This window comes from Marmota flaviventris, chromosome 14, assembly GCF_047511675.1.
Source record: "Marmota flaviventris isolate mMarFla1 chromosome 14, mMarFla1.hap1, whole genome shotgun sequence".
In the NCBI taxonomy this organism is placed as follows: Eukaryota; Metazoa; Chordata; class Mammalia; order Rodentia; family Sciuridae; genus Marmota; species Marmota flaviventris.
This window is the reverse complement of record NC_092511.1, coordinates 52796845-52821423: the sequence shown is the minus strand read 5'-3', so window position 1 is coordinate 52821423 and position 24579 is coordinate 52796845. Positions and strand designations below refer to the sequence as shown.

The 24579-nt window shown below is 34.1% G+C and overlaps 1 protein-coding gene across 4 annotated transcripts in view; it reads right to left on the bottom strand.

Moving 5' to 3' along the window:
- Aftph (aftiphilin) overlaps positions 1-24579 on the bottom strand; it is a 62482-nt gene that overhangs the window by 14494 nt on the left and 23409 nt on the right. For all 4 annotated transcript variants that reach the window (XM_027934334.2, XM_027934336.2, XM_071601643.1 and 1 more), the window contains exons 3-6: positions 13158-13309; positions 9920-10046; positions 9503-9559; positions 4670-4792 (exon numbers count right to left, since the gene is read on the bottom strand). In XM_027934334.2, coding sequence (XP_027790135.2) covers positions 4670-4792; positions 9503-9559; positions 9920-10046; positions 13158-13309 — 459 coding nt within the window. The remainder of the gene's footprint in view (positions 1-4669; positions 4793-9502; positions 9560-9919; positions 10047-13157; positions 13310-24579) is intronic.

Here is a 24579-nt window from a genome sequence, read left to right as displayed (position 1 = left end):
TAAAGACAAAAATTGGGATAATTTACAATTTCAGAAGGTTACCTACAAATATAACACAAACTGAAATTGCAAAATTTATAAACAGTACAGCTTACTGACATTAAAAAAAAAAAAAACAACTTCACCTCAGAAATGGGATTATCTTTACATTTTCAAACAAATTTATGAATTGATTCTGTCAAACTATTAGCTTGATCAATAAGAAAATATTTTAAAAACTCATGGACTTTTTTCACTAAGAAGTGATTAAATTTATTTTAAATGACTGGTCATTTAAACTTTCTTAACAGATAAAATATAGCATATTAGAGAAAGTACCATACTGAAAATGAGATTTGGGTTGTTCAACATTAAGTAACCAGTAAGTAACTAGTTGTATGACCTTTGTATAATTCAGTTAATTTAGTGATCTCCCTATAAATGAGAAGGTTCAAAGTCCAAGGTCTCTAAGTTTATGATTTTCCAAAAAAGAAATTATGAGCCAATAGATGGGACTTACATTTAAAAAAAAAAACTTTTCTGACTTATCAATTACTTATCTGATAACAGAATTTAATTTTTAAAATAAAGCACTAAAAAGAATTTTCAGAACTTATTTGACTATTCTAGGTTTCAAAATTTCATAACTGCCAAATATAAAGGTAAAATAAGCAAATGTTTATATAAAATGGAAGGTAGTTTAAAAACATTTTAAAAATGAGTATTCATTTCATTTTAAGAATATTCTTAAAAGGAAAAAAATTTTTTGGTTTTTCTCGTTTTGGAATGCTGTGGGCGACTTTTAGGAATAACCTGTGTTTTTGTGGTTTTTTTAGAATTTTAATATCAACATGTCATCTTTTCCTTTAAAAAAAAATATTCCTGGGTAGGTAAAGACACTGTGGACAGAAGCCTAAATTCTGGAAATTTGAAATTTTGGAAAGTCTAATCCCATGATATTATAATTGTGTTGATATAACTGGGATACTACTGATAGGCAAAATTAAAAAGTGTTTAATTTCCAAAAATTTGGTCCAGCTTGGACATTGAGGAAGAGAATAAAAACCAAGTAAAACATTGATATTAGAGGTTCTATGGATAAAAGACAGTTGGGGAGAGTGGAATGTGACTATTAAGGGAGTTCTTTATGGTAATGAAAGAGTTCTGTATGTTTATTACAGTGGTAGTTACCTAATTCTACATGTAATACAGAACTACATACACATATTATACCAATATCATATTCCTGGTTTTTATTCTTACCTTAATTATGTAAGATGTATCTTGGGGAATAGGGTATTTCTCTGTGTTATCTTTGCAACATTCTATGAATTTATAATTATTTCAAATAAGTTTTTAAAATGCTGGTAAAAGTTTAGTTTAAAATCTATCTGGCAAGATTAATAAACATTTAGAAAAGACCTTTTTTGAGCTCATCCCAGAAAACAAAACTAAGCAGTCCAGCAGATTCAACTTATTCCACTTTTGGATCAATAAGACCTTTTACTTATATTCAATGAATGGGTGGACAAAACTAGATTTGTGCAAAAACAAAATTTCTGGATGAATGAAGGAAACTCTGTAATATGTTCTATTTAAATAATGTCAAGGAGGTGGGTACTAAGAAATATCTCAGTGGTTTGTCGGAATATTACCTTTCCATACAGGTATATGGCATTTTGAGGACACAACCAAAATTATAAGAATGGATATGAACATAAATCAACATTTAGCAGGAATGAAGATGAAAAACAATAGGTAAGCAAAAATTGGCTATTGACATTTACAGGTAAGGAAACTCAAAGAGAAAGCACTGGGATGAAGCATTTTAAAACTTGAAATAATGTGATATAAACGATTACCGCAGAGACAAAAGCACTTCGAAAACAAGATCATAACAAAAAGAACAAATATGCAGAATGGAAACAGATTTGGATTTTAGTCCTAGTGGTACCACTAATGTATGATTTGGGGCAAGTCACTCAGTTTTTCCAAATATTTTCTTTCTGAAAAAATGGATTATGGTATTAGGTATTTTTTTCTTCTAGTTTTAAAATTCTGATTCACAACTAAAAAAGTCACATCAAGCAGCCCATGAGAAGTTGCTAGTGGGGACTAATTTTATTACTGCTTCTCAGAAATATTGCTCTATTGCGGTGAATAACGTGTGGTTTAAGTATTTATTGAGGGGGCAAGCAGTAATGGCACCACGAATAACGTGACCTTTAAATTCAGTGGGTAGAGCCAGGTGTGGTGGTATTTGCCTGTAATCACAGTAGCTTGGGGAGGATGAGGCAGGAGGATCATGAGTTCAAAGCCAGCCTTAGCAACTCAGTGAGACCCTGCCTCAATAAAATGTGAACAAGGGCTGGGAGGGTAGCTCAGTGTTAAGCACCCCTGGGTTCAATCCCTTGCACTCCGCCCACCAAAAAAATAAAAAAAAAAAGACAGTGAATAAAAACAAAAGGTATCAGTATTACACATGAGCTGTCTTTTCAGGTAAAAGTATCTCAGAAAAATACCATTAACAATTATTAATAAGCATTTTAATTCCTTAAGAAGAGATACAATGGTTACAAGAAATCTAAGCCAGCCTGAAAATAAAAAAGTCCAACACAACCAAACTCAATGGGTACCAAACTGGGACAGAACGAGAAGATCCAAAAGCACTGTCACAATGGGAATTATACAACATTGCTGGTTGGAGGGGTGGGAAAGAAAAAATTAGGTACTGAAGAGATTTTTCTTGACACATTTTAGTAAGCTTCTAGTACTATGGGATAGAGCTATTTCATTTGGAAAATATGACTACTGGGAAGATATTAACAGTATTACTGCATGACCAAAAATAAAAACTAAATTATATGGCATGCCAAAGACTAGTGGAAATATCATTTTATATAAGGAGCATCTTTACAATGCACTTCAGATGTTAACTATTTTAACCTGAATCAGAGATGGAGCCAAGCAAGGGTCATACAATTCAGTGGTGGAGGTCAGACATCTTACAGAATTCTAAATTAACACATGTTCTCTATTATATCATGTGGAATATGCTTTTAATCAAGTCAAAATTAAACTATATAAAAGATGACAAGCTGTGAGGTATGCATAAAATGAATGTGTAAGATCAAATCAACAAGGGGCAAAAATGACAGGCAACAGCTAACTCCAATAAAATATGCAATAGCTTATGGGGCTGAACATGTGGAAGTGGTTGGCTGAAGAGAGGAAGAAGGCAAGCAAAACTTAGCAATAAATGTTTCAGTAAGAAAGCTTTATTTTCAGTAAATGTCCCAAGTAGTTACTTTCCTAATTCTATAGAAATAAGAATGTTGACAGAGTAGAAGTGGAAATGTACTAAGGGAGAGGTAATTTTGGAATATTCACAGATAGGCAGGGTTGTGATAGCAGTTGATAGCCAGAAGGCAATATCAAGGCAATGAAAGGAAAGTTAACTAAGATTCTACCTACTGAGATATTTTGCTGAAGCCACCTTGTCTGCTTGCCCAACCATCAGTAAAGCCAAGCACTGTACACATCAGATTACCTTGCCCACTAATTTTGTGCCAGTAATTCAATGGCTTCAAATTGATGTTTAAACCATGCCCAAGAATAACCACCGTGGTATGCAGCAGTAACATTAGATGTTTCTTGAAACACAAATGAGATGTGGACTTATGCATCATTTTCTAATGTTCTTAAAAATACTGATTCTACAGGAGTGCTTTTCTCCCCTGCCCCTGCAAAAGGGTCTTGGGGCCAGGTAAATTTGAGAAATGAGTTAGAATTAAATAGGATTATTTACTACATGACTCCTCAGAATCTTTACTGTGTGTGTTGCTAGTCTTCAAGGGTGGATTTGGAGGTATAAGAATTATTTCCCAATTATTTTACCCTGGAACCTTATTTTAGTAGACCATTGCTGGGGATTTGTGTTCAATGGAATACACATTTTGGGCAAAGCTATCCAAAAGTACATTTTTGTGTTAGATACTATTGAAGATGGTATTTAAGCTTAAGAAATGACACACATGGCAAGAACATGGTTTAGAAATGTTAGTGTTCACTAACAAAACAATGTTTAACCAGCACTGAGTCAGTTTCTAATTTGATGTGGGAAGAGTAAGCAAGCCAAAAAGGCCTATTTTCTCCAGCTACAAAGTGAGAGGGCAGACTTTAATATAAGCATACTGAACTGAAATAAAGCTTGTGCTTAAATGTGCCAAAGAAGTAAAGCGTAAGAAAGGTAAGACAGCTTTTGTTGCTTTCTAAATTTTTAAAGGATTTCAGTAAAAACATACCATAGAACTGAAGAGTTGGTATAAATGCATTGTTTCCCATTTTTTTATTATTTTGGCACTTACCAGATTTGAGTTGGTAATTATGATCATATAATATTCGAACTGCAATATACTTTTGAGATCCCTTCTTCAAACTCTTCATTTTATAAGTCAAGAGACTAAGGCATGTGCTGGTTTAAAAACTTATCCACAATTACCCTGTTTTCATATTATGCCTTTCTGTTTTTGAAAAGTAGAGATAATTTGCTCATTGTATTTCAAGGAATGTTAATTAACAATCAATACCATGTCCATCATCAAAACAAAGTAATATAGTAAGGAAAAAGTACATGTGGACATGTGTCAATATATGCAAAACACATCTGTATAAATATGGATATTTTTACCTGGAATTGATCAGATGTACATGTGTTCATCTCTGGTGTCAAGGTGGTTGTCTGACCAATGGAAGCAATTTTTTCTGCGGCAGAGAGTGGTTTCAATGGTTCCTTGGTGGGCTCTAACATGCCCTGAAAAAGGTATATTAGACATTAATGGGTGGGTGGGGGAAAAATCAACCCATAAACTTGTATTTCACCGAATTATCATCACCACCCTGTTTTTTCAGTCCGAAAATTGGTTTATAACCTTTCACTGTATAATTACCACATGATATAATTAATTTGACTTCCTGTTTAAAAGATAAACAGAACAGCAATTTATTCATATGAATGCACATTTGTCTCCTCCTGCACTGTGAGCTGGGAGCCTAGAATTCTCAGTGCACCACAGTCTGTATATTTCCAAAGCTCACTCGTGTGGTTTGTTTCAAGAGTTGCAGTACTAATGGTAAACATAAGAGTGGCATCAAGGATGGCATTAAAATGAAACCAATGATAGAAGCCAGAATCTTTCAATACAGAAGATTACATTTTGTAGTTTATACTTTGCAACACTGTAGTAAATTTCTCAAGTGTAATATTTCAACTATAATACATAAATCAATATGTGTTAATCTTTTTTTTTTCCAGACCAGAAAAATGTTTGCTAAACTGTTATGATGAAATGGTGTACATCCAATTCACAATAGCCAAACTATGAAACCAGCTTAGGTGTCTGGTCAGTGGATGAATGGATAAAATAAAATATGGTATATATGCACAATGGGGTTTTATTCAACCATAAAGAGGAATTAAATTGTCATTGTAGGAAAATGGATAGAACTTGAGAACATTAGGTTAAGCACAATAAGCCAAACTCAAAGTCAAGGATTGTATGTCTTCTCTCATATGTAGAAGCTAAAGAGGAAAAGGTGTATAGGAGTGAGTGTGTGTGTGTGTGTGTGTGTGTGTGTGTGTGTGTTGGGCAGGAATCTCATGAAAACTGAAAGGCGATCAATAAAGGAAAGGGACGGGGGGGATAAGGAGAAATACCAGGGAATGATATTGATCAAATTATATCATTATATCATGTGCATGTATGAATATATAATAATGAATCCCACCATTATGTGTATTGATTTAGACATTCAATTTTAAAATATATTCATGAGTATGCTGTGCATCCTAATCTTGCACCAAAGACAGTTTAGTAATACCAGTACTATTCTTCTTCTTCTTTTTTTTTTTTTTAAGAAAAAGCTTCACATAATAATGGTCACATCCTCCTTTTTTGAAGAAAAAAAAAAATTGGCATAAAATTGTGCACTGAAATAAGCTGAAAACAAATGAAGCTTACTTGGAAATTACTAAAGATATTTTGATTACAGAAAATCTTGTAGCATTATAATAGAAACTATTTTATAATCATAACTTTATAATCAAGTGTTTTTGAAGCCAGATCTTATATTTTATTTTTTTTAAAATTTTTTTAGTTGTTGATGGACATTTATTTTATTTTTTTATTTTTATGTAGTGCTGAGAATCAAACCCAGTGCCTCACACATGCTAAGCAAGCACTCTACCACTGAGCCACAACCCCAGCCCCAGATCTTATATTTTAAATCAGACATTTTAAAGAGCATATTTATTACTGTCACACAAAAGCATACATGCAACTTGGGATGAGGGTGTGGGAAGAATCTAACACGTCTTTTTTTTCGGAGGGTACTGGGGATTGAACCTATAGGTGCTTAACCACTGAGCTACATCCTGAGCCCTTTTTAAAATACTTTTATTAGAGACAGGGTCTTGCTGAGTTGCTAAGGGCCTTGATAAGTTGCTGAGACTGGATTTGAACTTGTGATCATCCTGCCTCAGCTTCCCTAGCCACTGGAATTACAGGTGTGCACCACCACACCTGGCAATCCAACCCTTTATGATGATTAAGAATGAAGTTGTAGGAAAGGGCCACTTTTGTATGCTTGGAGAAGTGAGAGCTGATTCTATTTTGTGATGTCTACATCCTTTAGTGTCAACTTAGTGTTTGATCTTGGACTCCTATGAGGTATTTGGTTTTATTTTGTGTATGTGGTGTTGGTGTTAGAACTGTGGACACTGTGTATGCTAAGCAAACATTCTACCACTGAGCTTCACCTCCTCCACTAAGGCACTTGAGTTAGTATTTAGTTTCTTAGACTGGCATGGTAGAGACACTGCCATTTCAGAGGGTAAACCATCTTACATGTTCCAATGGATTCTGAAGAAAGACATTCTGGATGGGTATAAAAACTGGGGGTGGGGCGAGGTGGGGGATCAACATTTTGTATCAACAAAACAAAAAATGGATAATCCAGGCCACTGACCTAAAAAGAGTGAAGCTTTACATATTTAGAAATAATATTTGATAAGTTCCTGACTATTTATCAATTAAAAGTTAAATTCCAGACAAAAGCCATCCTTAACTGAGGGGAAAAAAAAAAAAATCAAAGTTGACAAGTCGGTAATGCTAGAATCTGTAAATTTCTAAAAACATGCTTTCAGAAAAACCTCACTCCCTGTAAAACAGGGACTAAGCTAATGAAAGCAACTCACAGATTCAATTCTTTATAACAGTATACATGAAAGGTCTTACTCTAGTGGCTAGAAAACTGAAAATAATTTCAAGGTCTAACTCAATACCCTATATATTATATAGGCTCTCTAAAGTGCTCTGATGCAAGAATATACATATGCCAAACAATTACCAGTGTCACCCAAGGCTTCTATTTTAAACCCATCACTTAAATGGTCCTCAAACTGTAGTCTCCAAAATCAGCAGTTTGTGTGTCACATGGGAAATTGTCAGATGTGTAAAATCTCAAGTCCCATACTTTAAAACTCTTAAGAAAGAAACAGGAGGTGGTACCCAACAATCTATGTTTTAACAAGTCTCTCAAATGATTCTGATATACATTAAAGTTTGAGAAACAGTGAATTAAATGATGATTACAGCTGGGCGTGGCGGTGCACACTTGCAATTTCTGCAGCTGGGGAGGCTGAGGCAGGAGGATCACGAGTTCAAAGCCAGGTTCAGCAAAAAGCAAGGCACTAAGCAACTCAGTGAGACCTTGTCTCTAAATAAAATATAAAATAGGGCTGGGGATGTGGCTCAGTGGTCAAGTGCCCTTGAGTTCAATCCCCAGCATCCCCCACCACCAAAATAATGATTTCAGGTACTATTCCTCCAAATGCAATTCAATTATTGACCTATGCATGTGAAATGTACCATGAGGAAAAATTCACATATAATTAAAATTTGATATTAGAATATGTTTCAAAATGAATGCCAAAGATGGAGAGAAGATACATTTATATGCACTAAACAAACTTTGGGATTAAGAAAATTATCAATAATAAAGGTGATAAGGTAGAAAAAATAAAACATAAATGTTAGCTCTAACTCCTCTCAAACCTCAAAGAACTGGCTAATGTGGTGAGGCTACACATGAGCAAGAGGTTACTACCTTCAGCATAATGTATAGAAGCTCCTACAAATGAAATTCCTAGTTCCTGCTCAGATATGACAATCTAACAGCAACCACCTCTGGAGTGTGATTCTTTTAGTGGGGGGGAAATCCAAATAACCAAAAAGTTAAATATTCTAGAGTGTCCGACCTACAGTAAAAAAGAATGTAGGGAAAATGCAGGTAACTTTAAAGTATAAGATAACTATTTACAAAGGGGCAGAAATTGGCAAGAAAGCTCAAGCACAGAAAAAAACAAATCTCACAAAACAGAAAAAACCTGAAATGTTTTAATTCAATAACAATTAGTGTTTATTCATGGAAAAAGTTATAGGTTCTAAAAAGGTCAAGTTCCATAGCAAATTCACTTTCACAAGTGCATGTGGGTGGTAAAATTTAAATTACTATATCAAGTGTTATTTTTTCTATTCTTAAACACAGTATCTTTTTCCTTATTTTACAAGTTATTGGCTCCCATAACTTGAAAATTTTTAGTATGGTAGGATATTTTTATTCACCAAAAACACAAACATCAAACTTTAAAATGTGACTGAGGTTATATAAGGAACCAAATGAAAATGCCTTAGTTTTCTGAGACTACTTGGCATATCTGAAAAAACAAAAATTAATACATTTAAAACAATGGAGAAACTAAGGAACAATTATGGGTCCTAGTTCATTATTGTTTACTATAATTTGGTATTTCCAAGCTTTTATGTACATCCATTGCCTCAATTTTGCATTATTTAAAATTAATAACAATTTGGATTAAAAAAAACACCTTTGAGTTTTCAGATGCTTCAGTTTCTTTTAAAATCAAGTTTAGAAGAGAGTTCTTCACAGGTGCATTTTAAAGTTATAAGCACTAATATTACTAAAAATAATTTTCAATTTAAAAACAGTATAGGAAAATTATATTCAACTCATTCTACTGTCTTTTCTATTCCTATCCCGCCTCCCTTCCCTTCATTCCCCTTTGTCTAATCCAATCAACTTCTATACTATGCTCATATGAACATGACCAGTATAACTCCACATCATGTTCAACCACAAGAATGGGATCAAAATTGTAATGGGTTATACCCATTACATACCCCATGTATGTATAATATGTCAAAATACACCCTGCTGTCATGTATATCTAAAACAAAATTTAAAAAGTATATAATTAATAAAATATTGAAAAATGTCCTGAGACAGACTAAAGAGGCTTACGATATCAAAAAGGGCATTTGTGTGTGTGTATCACTAAGATTTCGACCCTAATTGTCAACATACACTTGTCATTCTATGTAATATGATTTTACAGAATAAATGCAGTAATGACAAATACATGCACAGACACTTCTGTACTTACCAATCCTGCTGCATACATGGGCACTATAACAGGCTGCTTCTTATTGCCCGTGAAGAGCTATAAACATGTGTTAGAGATAAAGAACATATTTAGTCTCCAAAATATGCTTACAATGCTTTATTACATACATTGTGAATGGATGAATTAATTGTTAAATTGCCCATATGGAGTTTTTTTTTTTTTCCAATTCTCCTAGATCCAATTCTCTCTTTTTATAGTTAAGGGAAAACACTAAAAATGACTTTTTTAAAAAATGGGAAATATTGCTTGGAGAAACATTTAGGTAGATTGATGTTTAAAAGTTGGCATACTTAAAACAAACATTTACTTTTCTGAGGAATAGGCTTGTTACGGTTTATCAGAGTATAAAATTTAAAAAGCATTTGAAAGAATTTTTCAAAGTACTAACAAACTCACAATATTTCGTGTGTCTATTCCTAAGGAGCACAAAAGCTTCTTGTTGCTATGGGAGCCGCCCCACTGATATCTCAAGCCATGTGCATCATGGATATCCTGTAGTTCGGTCCACACATCCAGCAGTTCTCTGCAAAGACCATAATAAAGCCACCAACAACAGGTTTCATTATGAATGAAACAGTTTTCATTATGAACTTCACTTTTAATATGACCATGACACATTACACATTCCAATTATCTTATGTCTAACATCGGTGTACAATGGTTATGTGAATGAAATCAAGAGCCATACTTATTAGAAAAGTAATTCATATGAAACAATATGCCAGTAATGAGTAGAAATGTAGCCTTTTATTATAAAAGAAAATTAAAGGAAATCACTTAGCATTTCACTACCTTAATATAGCTATTTAATATTTGTGTTTTCTCCTTGAATCTTGATCTACAGAGTTGCAATTATAGCATATCTATACTTTTGTATTTTTTACATTTTAAACATTTCCTTGTTTACAAATGTAAAACAGTTCCTCCTTAACTGTGGTTTCACTTTGAGGTTTCAGCTACCCATGGTCAACCATGGTCTGAAATTATTAAAGGGGAAATTCTAGAAATAAAGAATTCATAAATTTTATATTAGGTGCTGTTCTGAGCATTTATGTCACTTCATTTCATCATATAGTTACTGTATCATCTCACATCATTACAGAAGGTGAATTCGATACGATATTTTGATAAATAAATCTGCATAGATTTTATTATAATACATTGTTATAGTTGTTCTATTTTATTATTATTTTAAATCTCTTTTCATACCTAACTTATAAATAAACCTTTATAAAAGGTATGAATGTATAGGGAAAAATGTAGTACTATTTGAGGTTTCAGGCATCCATGGAGTTTTAGAACATATCCCCTGTGGTAAGGATGGACTTTTCCAATGGTTGTGTAATGTTCTATTAGGTTGATGCACCATCATTTATTCAGCTACAACCCTACAGTTCTTAAGTTTTTTTGGTGGTTATGGGGATTGAATCCGGGGCGCTCTATACCCCAGCCCTTTCATTTATTTTTTTACTTTGAGACAGGGTCTTGCTAAGTTGCCAAGGCTGTCCTACTTGCAATCCTCCTGCCTCAACCTCCTGAGTTATTGTAATCAAAGTGTGTACCACCATGCCAGGCTCATATTCTTACTGTTCAGCTCTTAGTAAGGTCATGACTCTCTCCCTGTATCTTATGGTGTATGTGTTATTGTAAGTTATACTATTTCCTTAGAATGAATCACTTGGAGAGAAAAGACTGAATCCAAGAATATGAATTATCTATATAAATAGCACATTAAAAATACATACAACTAAATATTTTTAAAACAGCTCAATATAAATCTTGTTTTTTCCCCACTTTTCTCAGAAATTATCCCCAAACAAAAAACCAAGCAGCAAAACACAATCTCAATCTTCAACAAAATTGAGGGATACCTAAATTCTATATTATAGATACTGAGGTCACAGAGGGATGAAGAAGCAATAACTGACTTAGCCAAGTAAAAGGAGTGACCTGCAGGAAGGGAGGATACTTAAAGAGGCAGAGAATGATAAAATGCAAAAGTACAGCCCAGAAATAAAAATAACTTTAAAATTAAAATGAGAAAAATCAATCTAGACCCTTTAAGATCCAATAATTAACAGGAATTCCCAAAAGAGAAAACAGGTAACGGAAGGAAGGCAATTGTTGAGGTAATAATATAAAAGAAATGCTCAATACTCAATAACAGAAGCCTTTAGATTGAATGATCCTACATCATGAATGAAAACCAATTCTTATCAAGACACTTTGTTGTGAAATTTCAGAAGGTCAGCAGCAAAAAGAAGATTTTAAACTATAAATTCAATGTGAAAGTAGAATAAAATAAAATTTTGTCTCCCATGTATTTTTCCCCCTCAGGAGGTTATTAGAAAATATGCTCCACCAAAATGGGATACGAGCAAAAGGAAGTCTCAAGAGAACACATGAGTAAGAGACCTAGACAGAAATCATTTTAGATATGAGGAAGACAACAGGGAGGAGGAAGAGCTCTTTGTGCTTCAGGAAAAAAAAAAAAAAGAAAGGAAGGAAGGACAACCTGATAGTATAATTTTAATTGTAAGCAAACCTAACAGGCTGCTGGAGGGTAGGGAAAGACTCAGTAAATGAGAAAGACAGGCAATTACAGCTGGAATATTCCTTATGAGAAAGGCTGGGACCATAAATGTTTCAGATTTTATAGATTTGTCTAGACTGTATCAATTGTGTACCCCTAATCTGAAATGTTCCAAAATTGGAAACTTTTTCCTTTTTTTGAGATGGGAACCAGCTGGCCCTGAATGTGTATAAATCCTATATTACAAATGCTGAGGGCTCAAGTGATCCTCCTGCTTTAGCTTCCTAAGTAGTAGGGACTAGCATGAGCCACTTTTGTGTCCAGACAGAATTTTAGAGTATTTCAGATTTTGGACTTTCAGATTAAGGATGCTCAAAGTCCAAGAGAAAGTTGGATAAAGAAAACAGGGGCTTAGCAGTGAACAAAATTTACTTGATCATCATAATAATTATAATATTGAAAATACCAAATTAGAAAAATAACCAAGAACATAAGTGTACCAGGAAGATGAAGGCAGAATAGCAGAGATAAGATCTAAAGGCTTATTTATTGTACTAGGAAATCAAAATATAATACATGCCATTGACTGATTAAAGTACTGACTTAGAAACATCGAAAGAAATAGTTCAAAATAGAGAAGCCAGGCTCAGTGGCACACACCTGTAACCCCAGTGGTTAGGGGGGCTGCGGCAGGAGGGACACAAGTTTGAGGTAAGCCCTAGCAATTTAGCAAGACCCTAAGCAACTTAGGCCCTATCTTGAAATAAAAAATAAAAAGGGCTGAGGACATGGCTCAGTGGTTAAGTGCCCCTGGGTTCAATCCCTGGTACCAAAACGAAAAGAAAAAAGCAGGGAATTTGTTCATTATGTCTTTTTTAGAGCTGGGGCACGGTTTGCTAGGGATTGAACCCAGGGCCTCACACCTGCTAGGCAAGTACTCTACTGCTGAGTTACATCCCTAGCCCTTCATTGTCAGTCTTTTAGCAGAACACGACTAAATTTCAACACAGTAACCTTTTAGATACTTGATGCTATCAGAAAACTTTATATAAATTAGAACCCACAAAACCACATGGTATCTAAAAACTGTCTGCTACTTACCCGCTTTCAGCTAAGGCCTCTCTTGTTTTTATTGGTAAGGTACTTGTTTCCAGCAAGTGCTTCAGGGAAGTAACTTCCTCTTCAGCATCAGGGACAAATATGGAAGGAAAACATGCTTCGAAAATTCGTTCCAGGCGGTTTAGTAAAGCTGTCTGTATCAAAATACCCCCGAAAGTTTATTTACACTTCTCCAATTGTAATAATGTCTTAGTACTATCATTAAAACACAAACGCACACACCTTGTCCCTTATTGTAAATAAGTGAGGGAAATCCACCACTCAGGTACAAAAAACACTAAGTGGAAAGCACATAGTTACTCATAGAGCAATCATTCTAAAGGACTACCTGAAGTAATCATGATGATGATACAGTAGGTGACAAATGTAGCTACACACCAAACACCATATAACTGGGTTCTTTACATTTGTTATATTATTTAATTCATTACAAGAGTCTATATAAAGAAGGTATTATTACTCTACTGTTCAGTGAAAAGTAATATCAAAGTTTGAATAATGTACCCAAAGCCAAACCAAAAACAAACAAAGAAAACCCAGATAGCATTCATATTCTTTCCACCACTACTAATGTACTCCAGACTTAGGGACAATGAGATTGTATGCTTGTGAAAGTATTATGCTATTATAGCTGATCAGGACCTTTTTTTTAGACATAAACACTTGAACTATAAAATCCTTTTTGAAATATTTCTGCTGTTAATAAGTACAAACCAAAGTAGAAAACAAAGTCTCAATTTTAACTGATTAGAAATTTAAAAACAGTTTATCATTTTGATGACCTGCACTATCTTCTAGAAATTCTATTTCTCTACTCCTTTGTTGCATGTGTATGTACATTTTAAAACTATCTTGCAAGTAAAGCTTGACTATTCCATATTTTCACCTAAAACAGAAAAAGTTCTTTGAAGTATTCTTATTAGTTCAGACTTATTGGATTTACATTAACTTTTTATTTTTTTTGGGGGGGAGTGGGGGAGAACACCAGGTTTATTGCACATATGTAACCTATATAAACGTTTTTTCCTATTTTCGTAACTGTACCACAGATATAAGCAAGATATTTTCAAACTCAGCCCAATTCACTATTTAAACATCAAAAAGGAATACAAAATGTTAATGAATTAAAACCTGCTGGAAGATTAAATGTACTATTGAGTTGATGCCAAATATATATTTTAAAAAAATGCCACATCATGGTAGTTCCCCCTGCCAAATCATTAAAAAAATAATAATAATGCTTGATTTTTGTTGTCTAGTATAGTCAGAAGCCTGAAAAAATTTCATAAACACATTTTCCAAACCCAAGTTTCTCTTTTGGAAGCTGAACCAGAACAAAAAAATTTAACACTGAATAATTAGTCTCAAGGCACTCTCCTGCTAACTCTACAAAAGTTACTCTGACACCTTCATTATATTCATTGTGTGATGGGAAAAGGTTCTCACTCAATTATGAACCCTAAAGTAAAGGGTAGACTCAAGATCCCAAGGCTTGTGAAACTTGAGTGCGTCAAGGGGACCCAGCACTTACTTGCTTCAACAGAGGGAATGGACAGACATTACTTTTAAAAGGATCAGATAACTTCCTAATTGGAAACCTGATAAGCACTGGCTCCTCCTGGACATGAAAGGTAAATAAAAAACTAACATATGGCCAAATTTTATTTCTCTGTAAATTAAATCTTTCTTGTATCTTCTCTGTTATCTTTTTAAAGGGCAGAGTAGGAAGCTTACCACCTGGAGAAAGAAATGACCCTAAAACATACTAAATCAGCTGGGCATTATTACATATAAAGCGTAACTATGAAGAAATTCTCAAATGAGTGGAAAGTACTTGAGAAAAAGAAACACATTAATCACCTTAATTTACTTCTTCTACAACCTTTTCCCACAAAAGATATAAATTACATGAACATTTTTAAAGATCGTTTCATATATCTTTAGGGTTAGATCTAAAATTTGACTGCTTCAGATCTTTTGTTGAATGAGATAGAGTCAGAGCTGGCAATCTTTTCAATATAAAGTCAAAGAATAAACATTTTGGGTTTTGCAGTCCATTCATAAACAAATGTGGGTATGTTCCAGTGAAACTTTATTTGCAAAAACAGGCAGGACAGATTTGTCCCCTGGGCCATACTTTGCCAACCCCTGAAGTAAAGCAATAAGTAAATATCAAATAACCAGAATCCACTAACAGCATCACCAAGAAAGCAGTTAACAGAATTAACAAAGGTTTTGATAAATTTAAATTTGTTCTGGCATTTTTTACTTTAAAAAGTATATCAACTTCCAACTCTCCATGAGATCAATTTAATGGTAAGGGCATCCTGTAAAAATAATTTTTTACTACTATCTTGTTCATGGCAACAAATGATGCCAAATTTAATTTATTACTAGTTAATTCCAGTAAGTAAATGCATGATATAATTACAACACTTTGATAGAAGGCTACAGACCCAGGTGCTTATGATTCACTTATAACCTGGAGATATCTAGGTCTACCAGTGTGTGTTGAGGTGGCAACTTTGATCATTTCTACTCCCCTTATACAGATGATACTTTAATGGCAGCCTACTCAGGAATAAAACAGAGTTAAAACTAGGCTCAAGGTGCTGGAATGTAGCTCTGTGGTACAGCGTTTGCCTAGTATGTGTGATTACCCGGAGTTCAGTCCTCAACACACACACATACACAGAAAACCAACCAACCAAACACACACTAGACTCAAAGCTCACTAAGAAAGTTTCTCTAATGAAACTCAGTCAATTAATTTCTACCATATTAGGATATAATAAAAAATTAAATCCAAATACTTTGTTTCCTTCCCAAGATCTTCCTGTTGAGTATATACGGATGGGGGAGAAAACACCTAGTTTTCAAGTATCTGTTCTTCAAAGAGCCTCTTATTTAAAGAGAATCTGTAACTGCTTCTCTTGCAGATTTTAAACTTTGGATATTGGTGATTGGCATTTGTGAGTTAAGTCTCAATTATATTATGAAACTGTACAAAGCATACAGTAGATGCATTTAAGAGTAATTTGCTTCCCCCAAAGCACAATAAATTTAAAAGTTCAAAAATATAATGGAACATAGTCCCAATAACTTGGTAAGTAGAACAGGTTACAAGAATACAACACATATGATACTCAGAAAAAGAGAAACTAATCTACCATAAAAAACAGAGTCGTTTGTGTCTTTCAAGACAGATTTTCCAAGAAACTGTAAACAGACACTAATTAAGAAAATAAAAAACAAACAAAAAATTGTTAGTTTGAGCAAAATATTGAGTATCTCTTAGCAAACTAGTCAATAAAGTAAAATATTATACTTGGATTTGTTCTAACATTTATGAATAAAAAGGAATTTTGTTTATATTACTTCTGTTTCTCTACACAGAAGTTTACTCCTGGTTTTGATTCAATGGTAGCACTGTTCATTCTTTTGGTGGTGGTGCTGGGGGTTAAACTCAGGGCCTTGTGCATGTGAGGCAAGCACTCTACCAACTGAACTATAGTTATAACTCAGCCCTCATTTTTTTTTTTAAGTTTGTAGCTGAATTACTCAGAAAAAGGTTACATTGAATAGTGTCATTTATTAATATATTCCAGTATATAAAGAATGTATTAGATGTAAAATTCCAAAAAAATATATCTTATTATTTAGAATTAGTGATCAAGTCTGACTAGCTGATCTCTGCTTTCCTTACGCAGATAAGGCAGCAAATATAAAGCAAACAAAATCAGTATAACCCATTTCAGGAAAGTGAGAAACTAAATTCAACAAAAGATCAAAAGATGTTCTTTGAACATACTCAAACTGTAAAAGCCTTATTTGGTGCACTATAGTTTTGGTTTAATGTTTACATAGTGTTTCCCATGAGCCAGGCATTATTCTAAATTCCTTAAAAATACCAGCTCATTGAAGTTTCATAAGAACCATACGAGGAAAGTAACAATATTATTTCCATTTTTTGGATGAGAAAAATGGAGCAGGGAGAAGTTAAATTAACTTGCTTCTGGTCACGTGCATATTAAATGGGGAAGTTGAATCCTAAATCAGGAGGCATAGTCTCAGAGTAGGTGCTCTTAAACCACTATAATATGTTGTTATCAAAGCAGTTCCAGGTTTAATTTCTGAAAATTACAGGAGTGTTGAGGGAATGAACTATGTTTTATTCTTGAGTTTCTAGTATTGAGGTTTCTGCCTACTGTTAGTATAGGAATCCTAACTAAATCAAAGTGCTTTGGGATGGGGGGAAAGCACTTTTGTTTAGGATTGTTAAGGGCATCATAGTTCTATTTATGAAAGTATATCTTATTATAAGCCATCTAAATCATCATTTTATTTTATTGAGTACCGGGGATTGAACTCAGGGGCACTCCACCACTGAGTCACATCCCCAGCCCTATTTTGTATTTTATTTAGAAACAAAGGTCTCAGTGAACTCGCCATCCTCCTGCCTCAGCCTCCTGAGCTGCTGGGATTACAGGCATGCACCACTGTCCCCAGCTCTAAATCATTCTTGTATGTAGGTAGAACATATTTATATAATTATAATGTATTGATAACAATAGTCTAATGCTTTCTATGTGATTTACTATGCTTAACGCTGTACATATAACACTTGAGGAATCTTCTAAAAGAAACACCTCAGATAAGTATTACTGTCTCTATGTTACAGATAAACAAACTGAAAACTCAGGGAACTTTAATTAATCAGAGTTTTAGTACTGGTATTGTGCATAGCAAGAATTTGACCCAAAGTCTGACTCCAAGGCCTACATTCCTTTCACCAAATCATGCTTTTACTTAAATTTTGTGATCTTTCAAACATTTCCAGCCATTAGACAATGGATCCCTTGTTAAGTACTGTGATGATGATCGTATTTAAAAAAGCAAACCATTTCATCTAACAGTTGTAAACATTTACCAAAGAGTCAGTGTTGCATTCTAAATGAATATGAAGGTAATAAGTGCACACACACTTAGCAGTCTAAATATTTACCTGAGGCCACAGTACTAACTAAATGGCACACTAAGTACAAAAATATTCACACAAATTACCTGCATTTTAAATACCTTTAACTCCAAAGTATAAAAAAGAGAAAACGTCATTGTTTCTCCCTTAACTCCATGGAATAAGGAAACTGGTGATGGGTTAGCTGAATACCAGTTTATATAAATCATGTCATTCCACGTACACATGTACCAAATTCTAAGTCAAACAGGAGCACATCTGGCTATTAAACACTTTAAGAAATGGGACTCTGATAAATGTAGGGTTGAAAAATCAAATACTCTTCAAGGCAGGTGCCAGACTTCCCTTTTATTTTTCCTTAGTATTCAATGCTATGAAACCAATTAGTTCAGGAAGTCTGCTATTGCACAAAAGTGCACTTAGATTCATATGCATTCCTATCTGTCAAAACCATTCTGAAAATGAGAACTAGCCCAAAGCAGGAGCTTTTTCTCTCAAAATAGCTTGAAAGGTGAGTATGTTGCCAAGAGCCAGAACTAGAGGTACTGCTCCACAAATTTTGATTTGTCTCTCTCTCTCTTTCCATGGTTAACCAACAATATAGTTAGCAACAGTATTTCCTGCACCTTTGAGAACCATTTCTCAAGAAGTTTGTTTCTGAGGTTATTCAGTAACAGTTAACATACACTGAGCACTATGTACAAAGTGCTGTGCTAAGCATCTTTACAGGCATAATTTCATTTATCCTCATAACAAAAGTTTTAAAGTCAGTACAATAATATTCTTGTATGCCCCCCCCCCCCATTCAGGCTGGGCATTGAACACAAGAACTCATAAATGCTAGGCAAGCACTCTATTATTGAGCTCACCCATTGCTGATAGTATTATTCTATAAATCTTTTTTTTTTTTTTAAATATTTATTTTTCAGTTTTCGGTGGACACAACATCTTTGTTTATGGTGCTGAGGTTTGAACCCCAGCCGCACGCATGCCAGGCAAGCATGCTACGGCTTGAGCCACATCCTCAGCCCCGAATATTCTATAAATCTTGAGGCTCAGGGAAGTTGCTCATGTAAGTTACTCCAAATCCCTGGAACTAACACCATGACTACAGAACCTTCTTTTAATCACTATGCCATATACCTAGGGTCCACGACACTTCTAGGGGCCCACAAAAATGTTTTAGTATTTAATATTAATAATAATCATATTTACTTAAAGTCATAAAATATAATTTAAAAAATCTTTTATGGAGAAGAAGTTTATGAAAGTCATAATGCAACCCTTGGCTATACCACAGCTCCAAAGGTTCACACGCTACCTCAGCCACTCGAGCAGCTGGGATTACAGATGTGTGCCACAGCACCCAATCACCCAATGGCATAATTAATCAAAGGGTGCAAAACATTATACATAAATTCACTTTTACTCATTCCCAGTTCTGTCATCTTTCTATGTCTGGGGATAGAGAAGAAAGTCCTATGGTATATAAGCAGTCATTTCTTCTACTGGTGCAAATAAGCTGTATTATCTAATGCATACTCAAATGGTATGTTTTAGTCACAAACAGGTTACAGGTTTTCCAAAATCCTGAAGCAATATATGGACATATGGTATTCCCTCTTGGGATGATAATTTTATTCATCAACTTGACTCACCCATGGGGTGTCCAGACGTTTGATCAAATATATGAGTGTGTTTCTGGATGTGATCAACATTTGGATTTAGACTGGAAGACTAAATAAAGCAGACTGTCCTCTCTAACATGAGTGGCCCTTGTCCTATCAATCAAAGACCTGAATAGAACAAAAACACTGAGTAAGAGGGAACTAGTCCTACCTGACTTTCTGAATAGTGACATCAATCTTTTCCTGCCTTTGGACTTAAGTGAAAAATTGGTTCTTCTCTTTTTTGGGGGTGAGTAGGTGTGGGTACTGGGGATTTAACCCAGGGGTACTTTACCATTGAACCACATTCCTAGCCTTTTTATTTCTGATGCAGAGTTTGCTTAGTTGCTTAAAGCCTAGCTAAGTAGCCGAGCCTGGTCTCAAAACTTGCGATCCACCTGACTCAGCCTCCTGAGTCACTGAGATTACAGGTGTGCATCTCCATACCATTGGCTCTACTAGTTCTCAGGCCTTCACATCAGAATGGAACTGTATCAGCTCTCGAGTCTCCAGCTTCCTGACTCTATTTTGGGACTTCACACTCTCCAATCAATTAATTTATTCCTTCCTTCTTTCCCTCCCTCTCCCTCCCTTGCTCCCTTCCTCCTTCCTTCCACTAATCCCCCCCTCCCCCCACAATCCCATTTATTGGTTCTCTTTCTCTGGAGAACCAAATACATCTCGATTTTATAAATGACTACATTGGGGTATAAAATGATAAATTATATCACAAATCTAATTCACCTTTCCAGAGGGGTACATAAAAACCAGCACCTTAGGAGTCTATCTAGATTCTGCTTCTTAGGCAACTCAAGTGCCTATCTCCTTTAAAGTACATATTTAAGATAACTGTTAAAATTCCTTCATATTTCCAGTTAGTTTTCCTTTCTTGCTTAGGAACAGAAGTTGATTAATGCCAATAGTTTCAATATTGATAGCATTAGGTCTTGCACTTAAGTGGACCTTTAGAAGAAACATAAAATCCACTGAGTAATTTAATCTTCCATTTAAGAGGATACCTTATGTCTTACCACTATTAAAAATTAAGTAAGATATCAAGTACAATCTACACCTGTATACTTACCAATTCCTAATTTCAAGCTATCTAAAAAGAGGGACCAATTTACCAAGTTCAAAAAAGATGATCTGCTCTTTTTGCACAATTTCTGGATAAATCTAATAAGAGTATTTCTATCTATTTTAGAACTAAAGACCAGAATGTCAAATTTTCTGAGGGAAAAATAGCAAAAGGAAATGCTATCCAAATAAGGAAAGCAAAGATCCTTAAAGGCCCAAATCTTAAAGTCTTAGTTTCTTTGTTGCTTGCTTCTATTTCAATCATAAGTCCAAATGTTCACCCACAGAAGAGAAAACTGGCACACAATCTTAGGTAAATGATTAAACAACAAGTTGAAAATGCAGAATTGGTTATATTCCATTGGAGAATGTGGACTTTCTGGTGGAAAAAAAAAAAAAAAAAAAAAACACACCCAGAAATTTAACCTCAAAATAGCACAAACCAAAGAATTAGTGATTTTCTTCTTTTCCTTTTTTGTGACATTCTTAGTTTTTAAATCTTTCAAATCTTCCTTTTCCCAGTAGTATTACAAATTAGATGGCTAATAACAAAAAATGATTTATAGCCTCTCTTTCTAGAGGAATTTTTAATATAAAGATTATTTAACAATTACCTAAATTCTCAAGTAACATTCAAAGTGATATTTTAAAAACTTATAAAAGTTCAGAGTGCAATGTAATGCTTATGACATTATCTCTTTCACCCATACAGCTAAGAAAAAGGCATCTTGGCTATTTTAATCAAAATTCCTTTCTAAAACATTAAAAGGCTAAAAAAATAGAAAATGTTTAAATAACATTATAATTATCTTTTGAGGGAAAACAAAAGATAAGGAGGATTTGCTGTGCTTGTTATTTTTGTTTTGTTTTAAATCTTAGCCCAAAAATTAAGAATAGGGCTGGGGTTGTGGCTCATGGTAGAGCACTTGCCTAGCATGTGAGAGGCACTGGGTTCGATTCTCAGCACCACATACAAATATAAGAATAAAATAAAAATCCATTGATGTTTAAAAAAAAAAAAGTAAAGAAAAGTTTTGACCTCTTTGTGATTTGTAAAATGGAGATTTTTTTTTTTTTTTTTTTTGCAGTGCTGGGATTGGATCTAGGGCCTCGAGCATGCTATGCAAGTGCTCTGCCACTGAGCTACACCTCTAGTCTACTACTTGTCTTTTTCCAGTTCCCCCAGTCTACTACTTGTCATTCATAAGAATGTTAAAAGAGAATGAAATATATTAGATTCTGAGTTCTCAGAAAAAAATTATTCACTAAAAGGATAATATCTTTTTTCTCAGTAATGAGGTATGCTAGACCAGTGGCTGACAATTAATTTGACTGAGAACATTTTTTGAGTTTGAAAAATTTCTTGATTGAATTTTCCCCACCTAAGTAACAAATAATTGCAATAAGCCTGAGAAAGATATATTTATTGAAACTTTATTTATGGTAGTGTAAGTTCATAGTAGACTTTAAAAAAAAAGGTGCTAAAAAATATGGACCTGGATGTTACATACCAAATATAGTGAAAAGTGGGAAAAAACCTGAAATGACACCTATATTTGTCTGATTTTACAAAACAAAGAACTGCCTTCCACCTCTGTTTAACTGAATTAATTGAGCTCTGAATTCTAAAATACTCTAAAAGACCCTCACAACATTCTGCTAAGCACAATTTGGACAAAATCACTTGACAGCATTCTCTTTGGGCCACTAATTGTATGTAGGTAAGATTTAAGAGGAATAAATCATTTCAATTTTGCCATTAAAAGACCTAATGTTTACTGTCATTAATATGTGAGGATTTCTATTCTGTCCTGGACACTGCAACAACTAAAAGAAGCATTTAGAGAAAACTGTTAGTAAACCCAATCCCTTCCAAGGACTAGATTAATGTACCATAAATAAAGTTTCAATAATTATATCTGGTCTTGTCAAATGGTAAGACATACCATTTGAGTATGCATTTGATGTTCTGGTCTTCAGTTCTAAGGTTTAAAAACTAAGATAATTACAATGTTATTTAAACATCAGAATCTGAAAGCCAAGAAGAAAGTACAGGCTACGATTCTCCTTTACAACAGCAGGATAAGAATCAAGGTCACTGTTTAATCTTTATCCACTACTGACTCAGTAACTTAGCAGGGTATACCTATTTCCATACCTCAACTTTCTTCCCAAACTTCCTCCAGTTCCTTCCAGAGTTTTTCCTCCCCAACATCCATCTCCAAATTCTGTCATTCTGTATAACCCATTCAGCAAAAAACAAAAGTCTAGGGCTAAGGTTGTAGCTCAGTGGTAGAGTACTTGCCTAGCATGTGTGAGGCACTGGGTTTGATCCTCAGCACCACATAAAAATAAACACAATAGATACTGTGTCCATGTATAACTAAAAAATATTAAATAAATAAATAAAATAAAGATACTATGTTCACCTACAACTAAAAATTAAAAAAAAAAAAAAAAACAAGAAAAGAAAAGAAAAAAAAAAAAAGTCTAAGGCCTGAGTCAAACAAATCTTGGAAAGTCTTAATGCATCTTGCCAAATATATGTAGCTTTTGTTTAATTTTTACCAAATATAATCATGCTACAAAATCTTCATTTTCTATTTTTTCACTTATTATCCAAAACCATAAAGCTTTTAAGAAGCTGAGTCAAGATTCAAACTCAGCTCTATCAGATTCCATGAAGCCCATTTCATGCTTTATTATCTCTTATATCCAGTTATCAAATTATAAATAAGTAACTTCAATCAACTTGTGTGATGCCAAAATTTCCTATTTGAAGGGATCATAGTTTAAAAAATTCACTATCTGATGATGTTAAAAGTTCTAGGGCTATAAATTAAAGATCGTTCAATACCAATGTCATCCTATATGCTAGTAAGATGAAACTAAATAGTTTGCAAAGGGTTAGGTCAAAACCCAAGAGTCTTCATTTTGCATTATAATTAGTTCACTTCCTGTTTAAAATTCCAAGGTTCTGCCTCAATAATAAATTACCTAACAGGAATAATACACATTAGTCAAACCATGTAATAAGTGAACTAGCAAAGTAGACAATTCAGGCACCCAAAGCCAACTGAAAAATGATTATCTGTGTACATCAACTGGTAATACCATAATTTCCCTAATATCTTTTTGTTAATTGGTTCTTTTTAGTTATACTTAATGTGTCAAAGGTATCAAAACAATGATGTATAACCATTTCAATTTACACACTTTGGAAATACTTCCAGTTGAAAATTGGTTTCTCAGCAAAAGATAACCAGAGAAATAAAGTTGTAGATTGCGAATTTACCCATAGTATCTTTCAAAAAAATCAAATGGGCACATTTCTGTAACTGTTATTCACATCTTAACATTTTTTTAATTTTTGCAGTACTCGAGATGGAACCCAGAGGGGTTCTACCACTGAGCTACATCCCCCAAGCCTTTTAATTTTTTATTTTGAGGCAGGTCTCCCTAAGTTGTTGAGGCTGCCCTTGACCTGGTGATCCTCTTGCTTTAGCCTCCCTGAGTCCCTAGGATTATGGGTATGCCACTACACCTGGAAAAACTGGCAAATTTCTATAACTCTTAAGAAAACTCACTGGGATAAATATCAAGTTTTAGTACTGGACTATTTATAATTTCTCAAAGGGTTGTAAAAATGTAACTAATCTACAAAGCAGGCAAGCATTACATA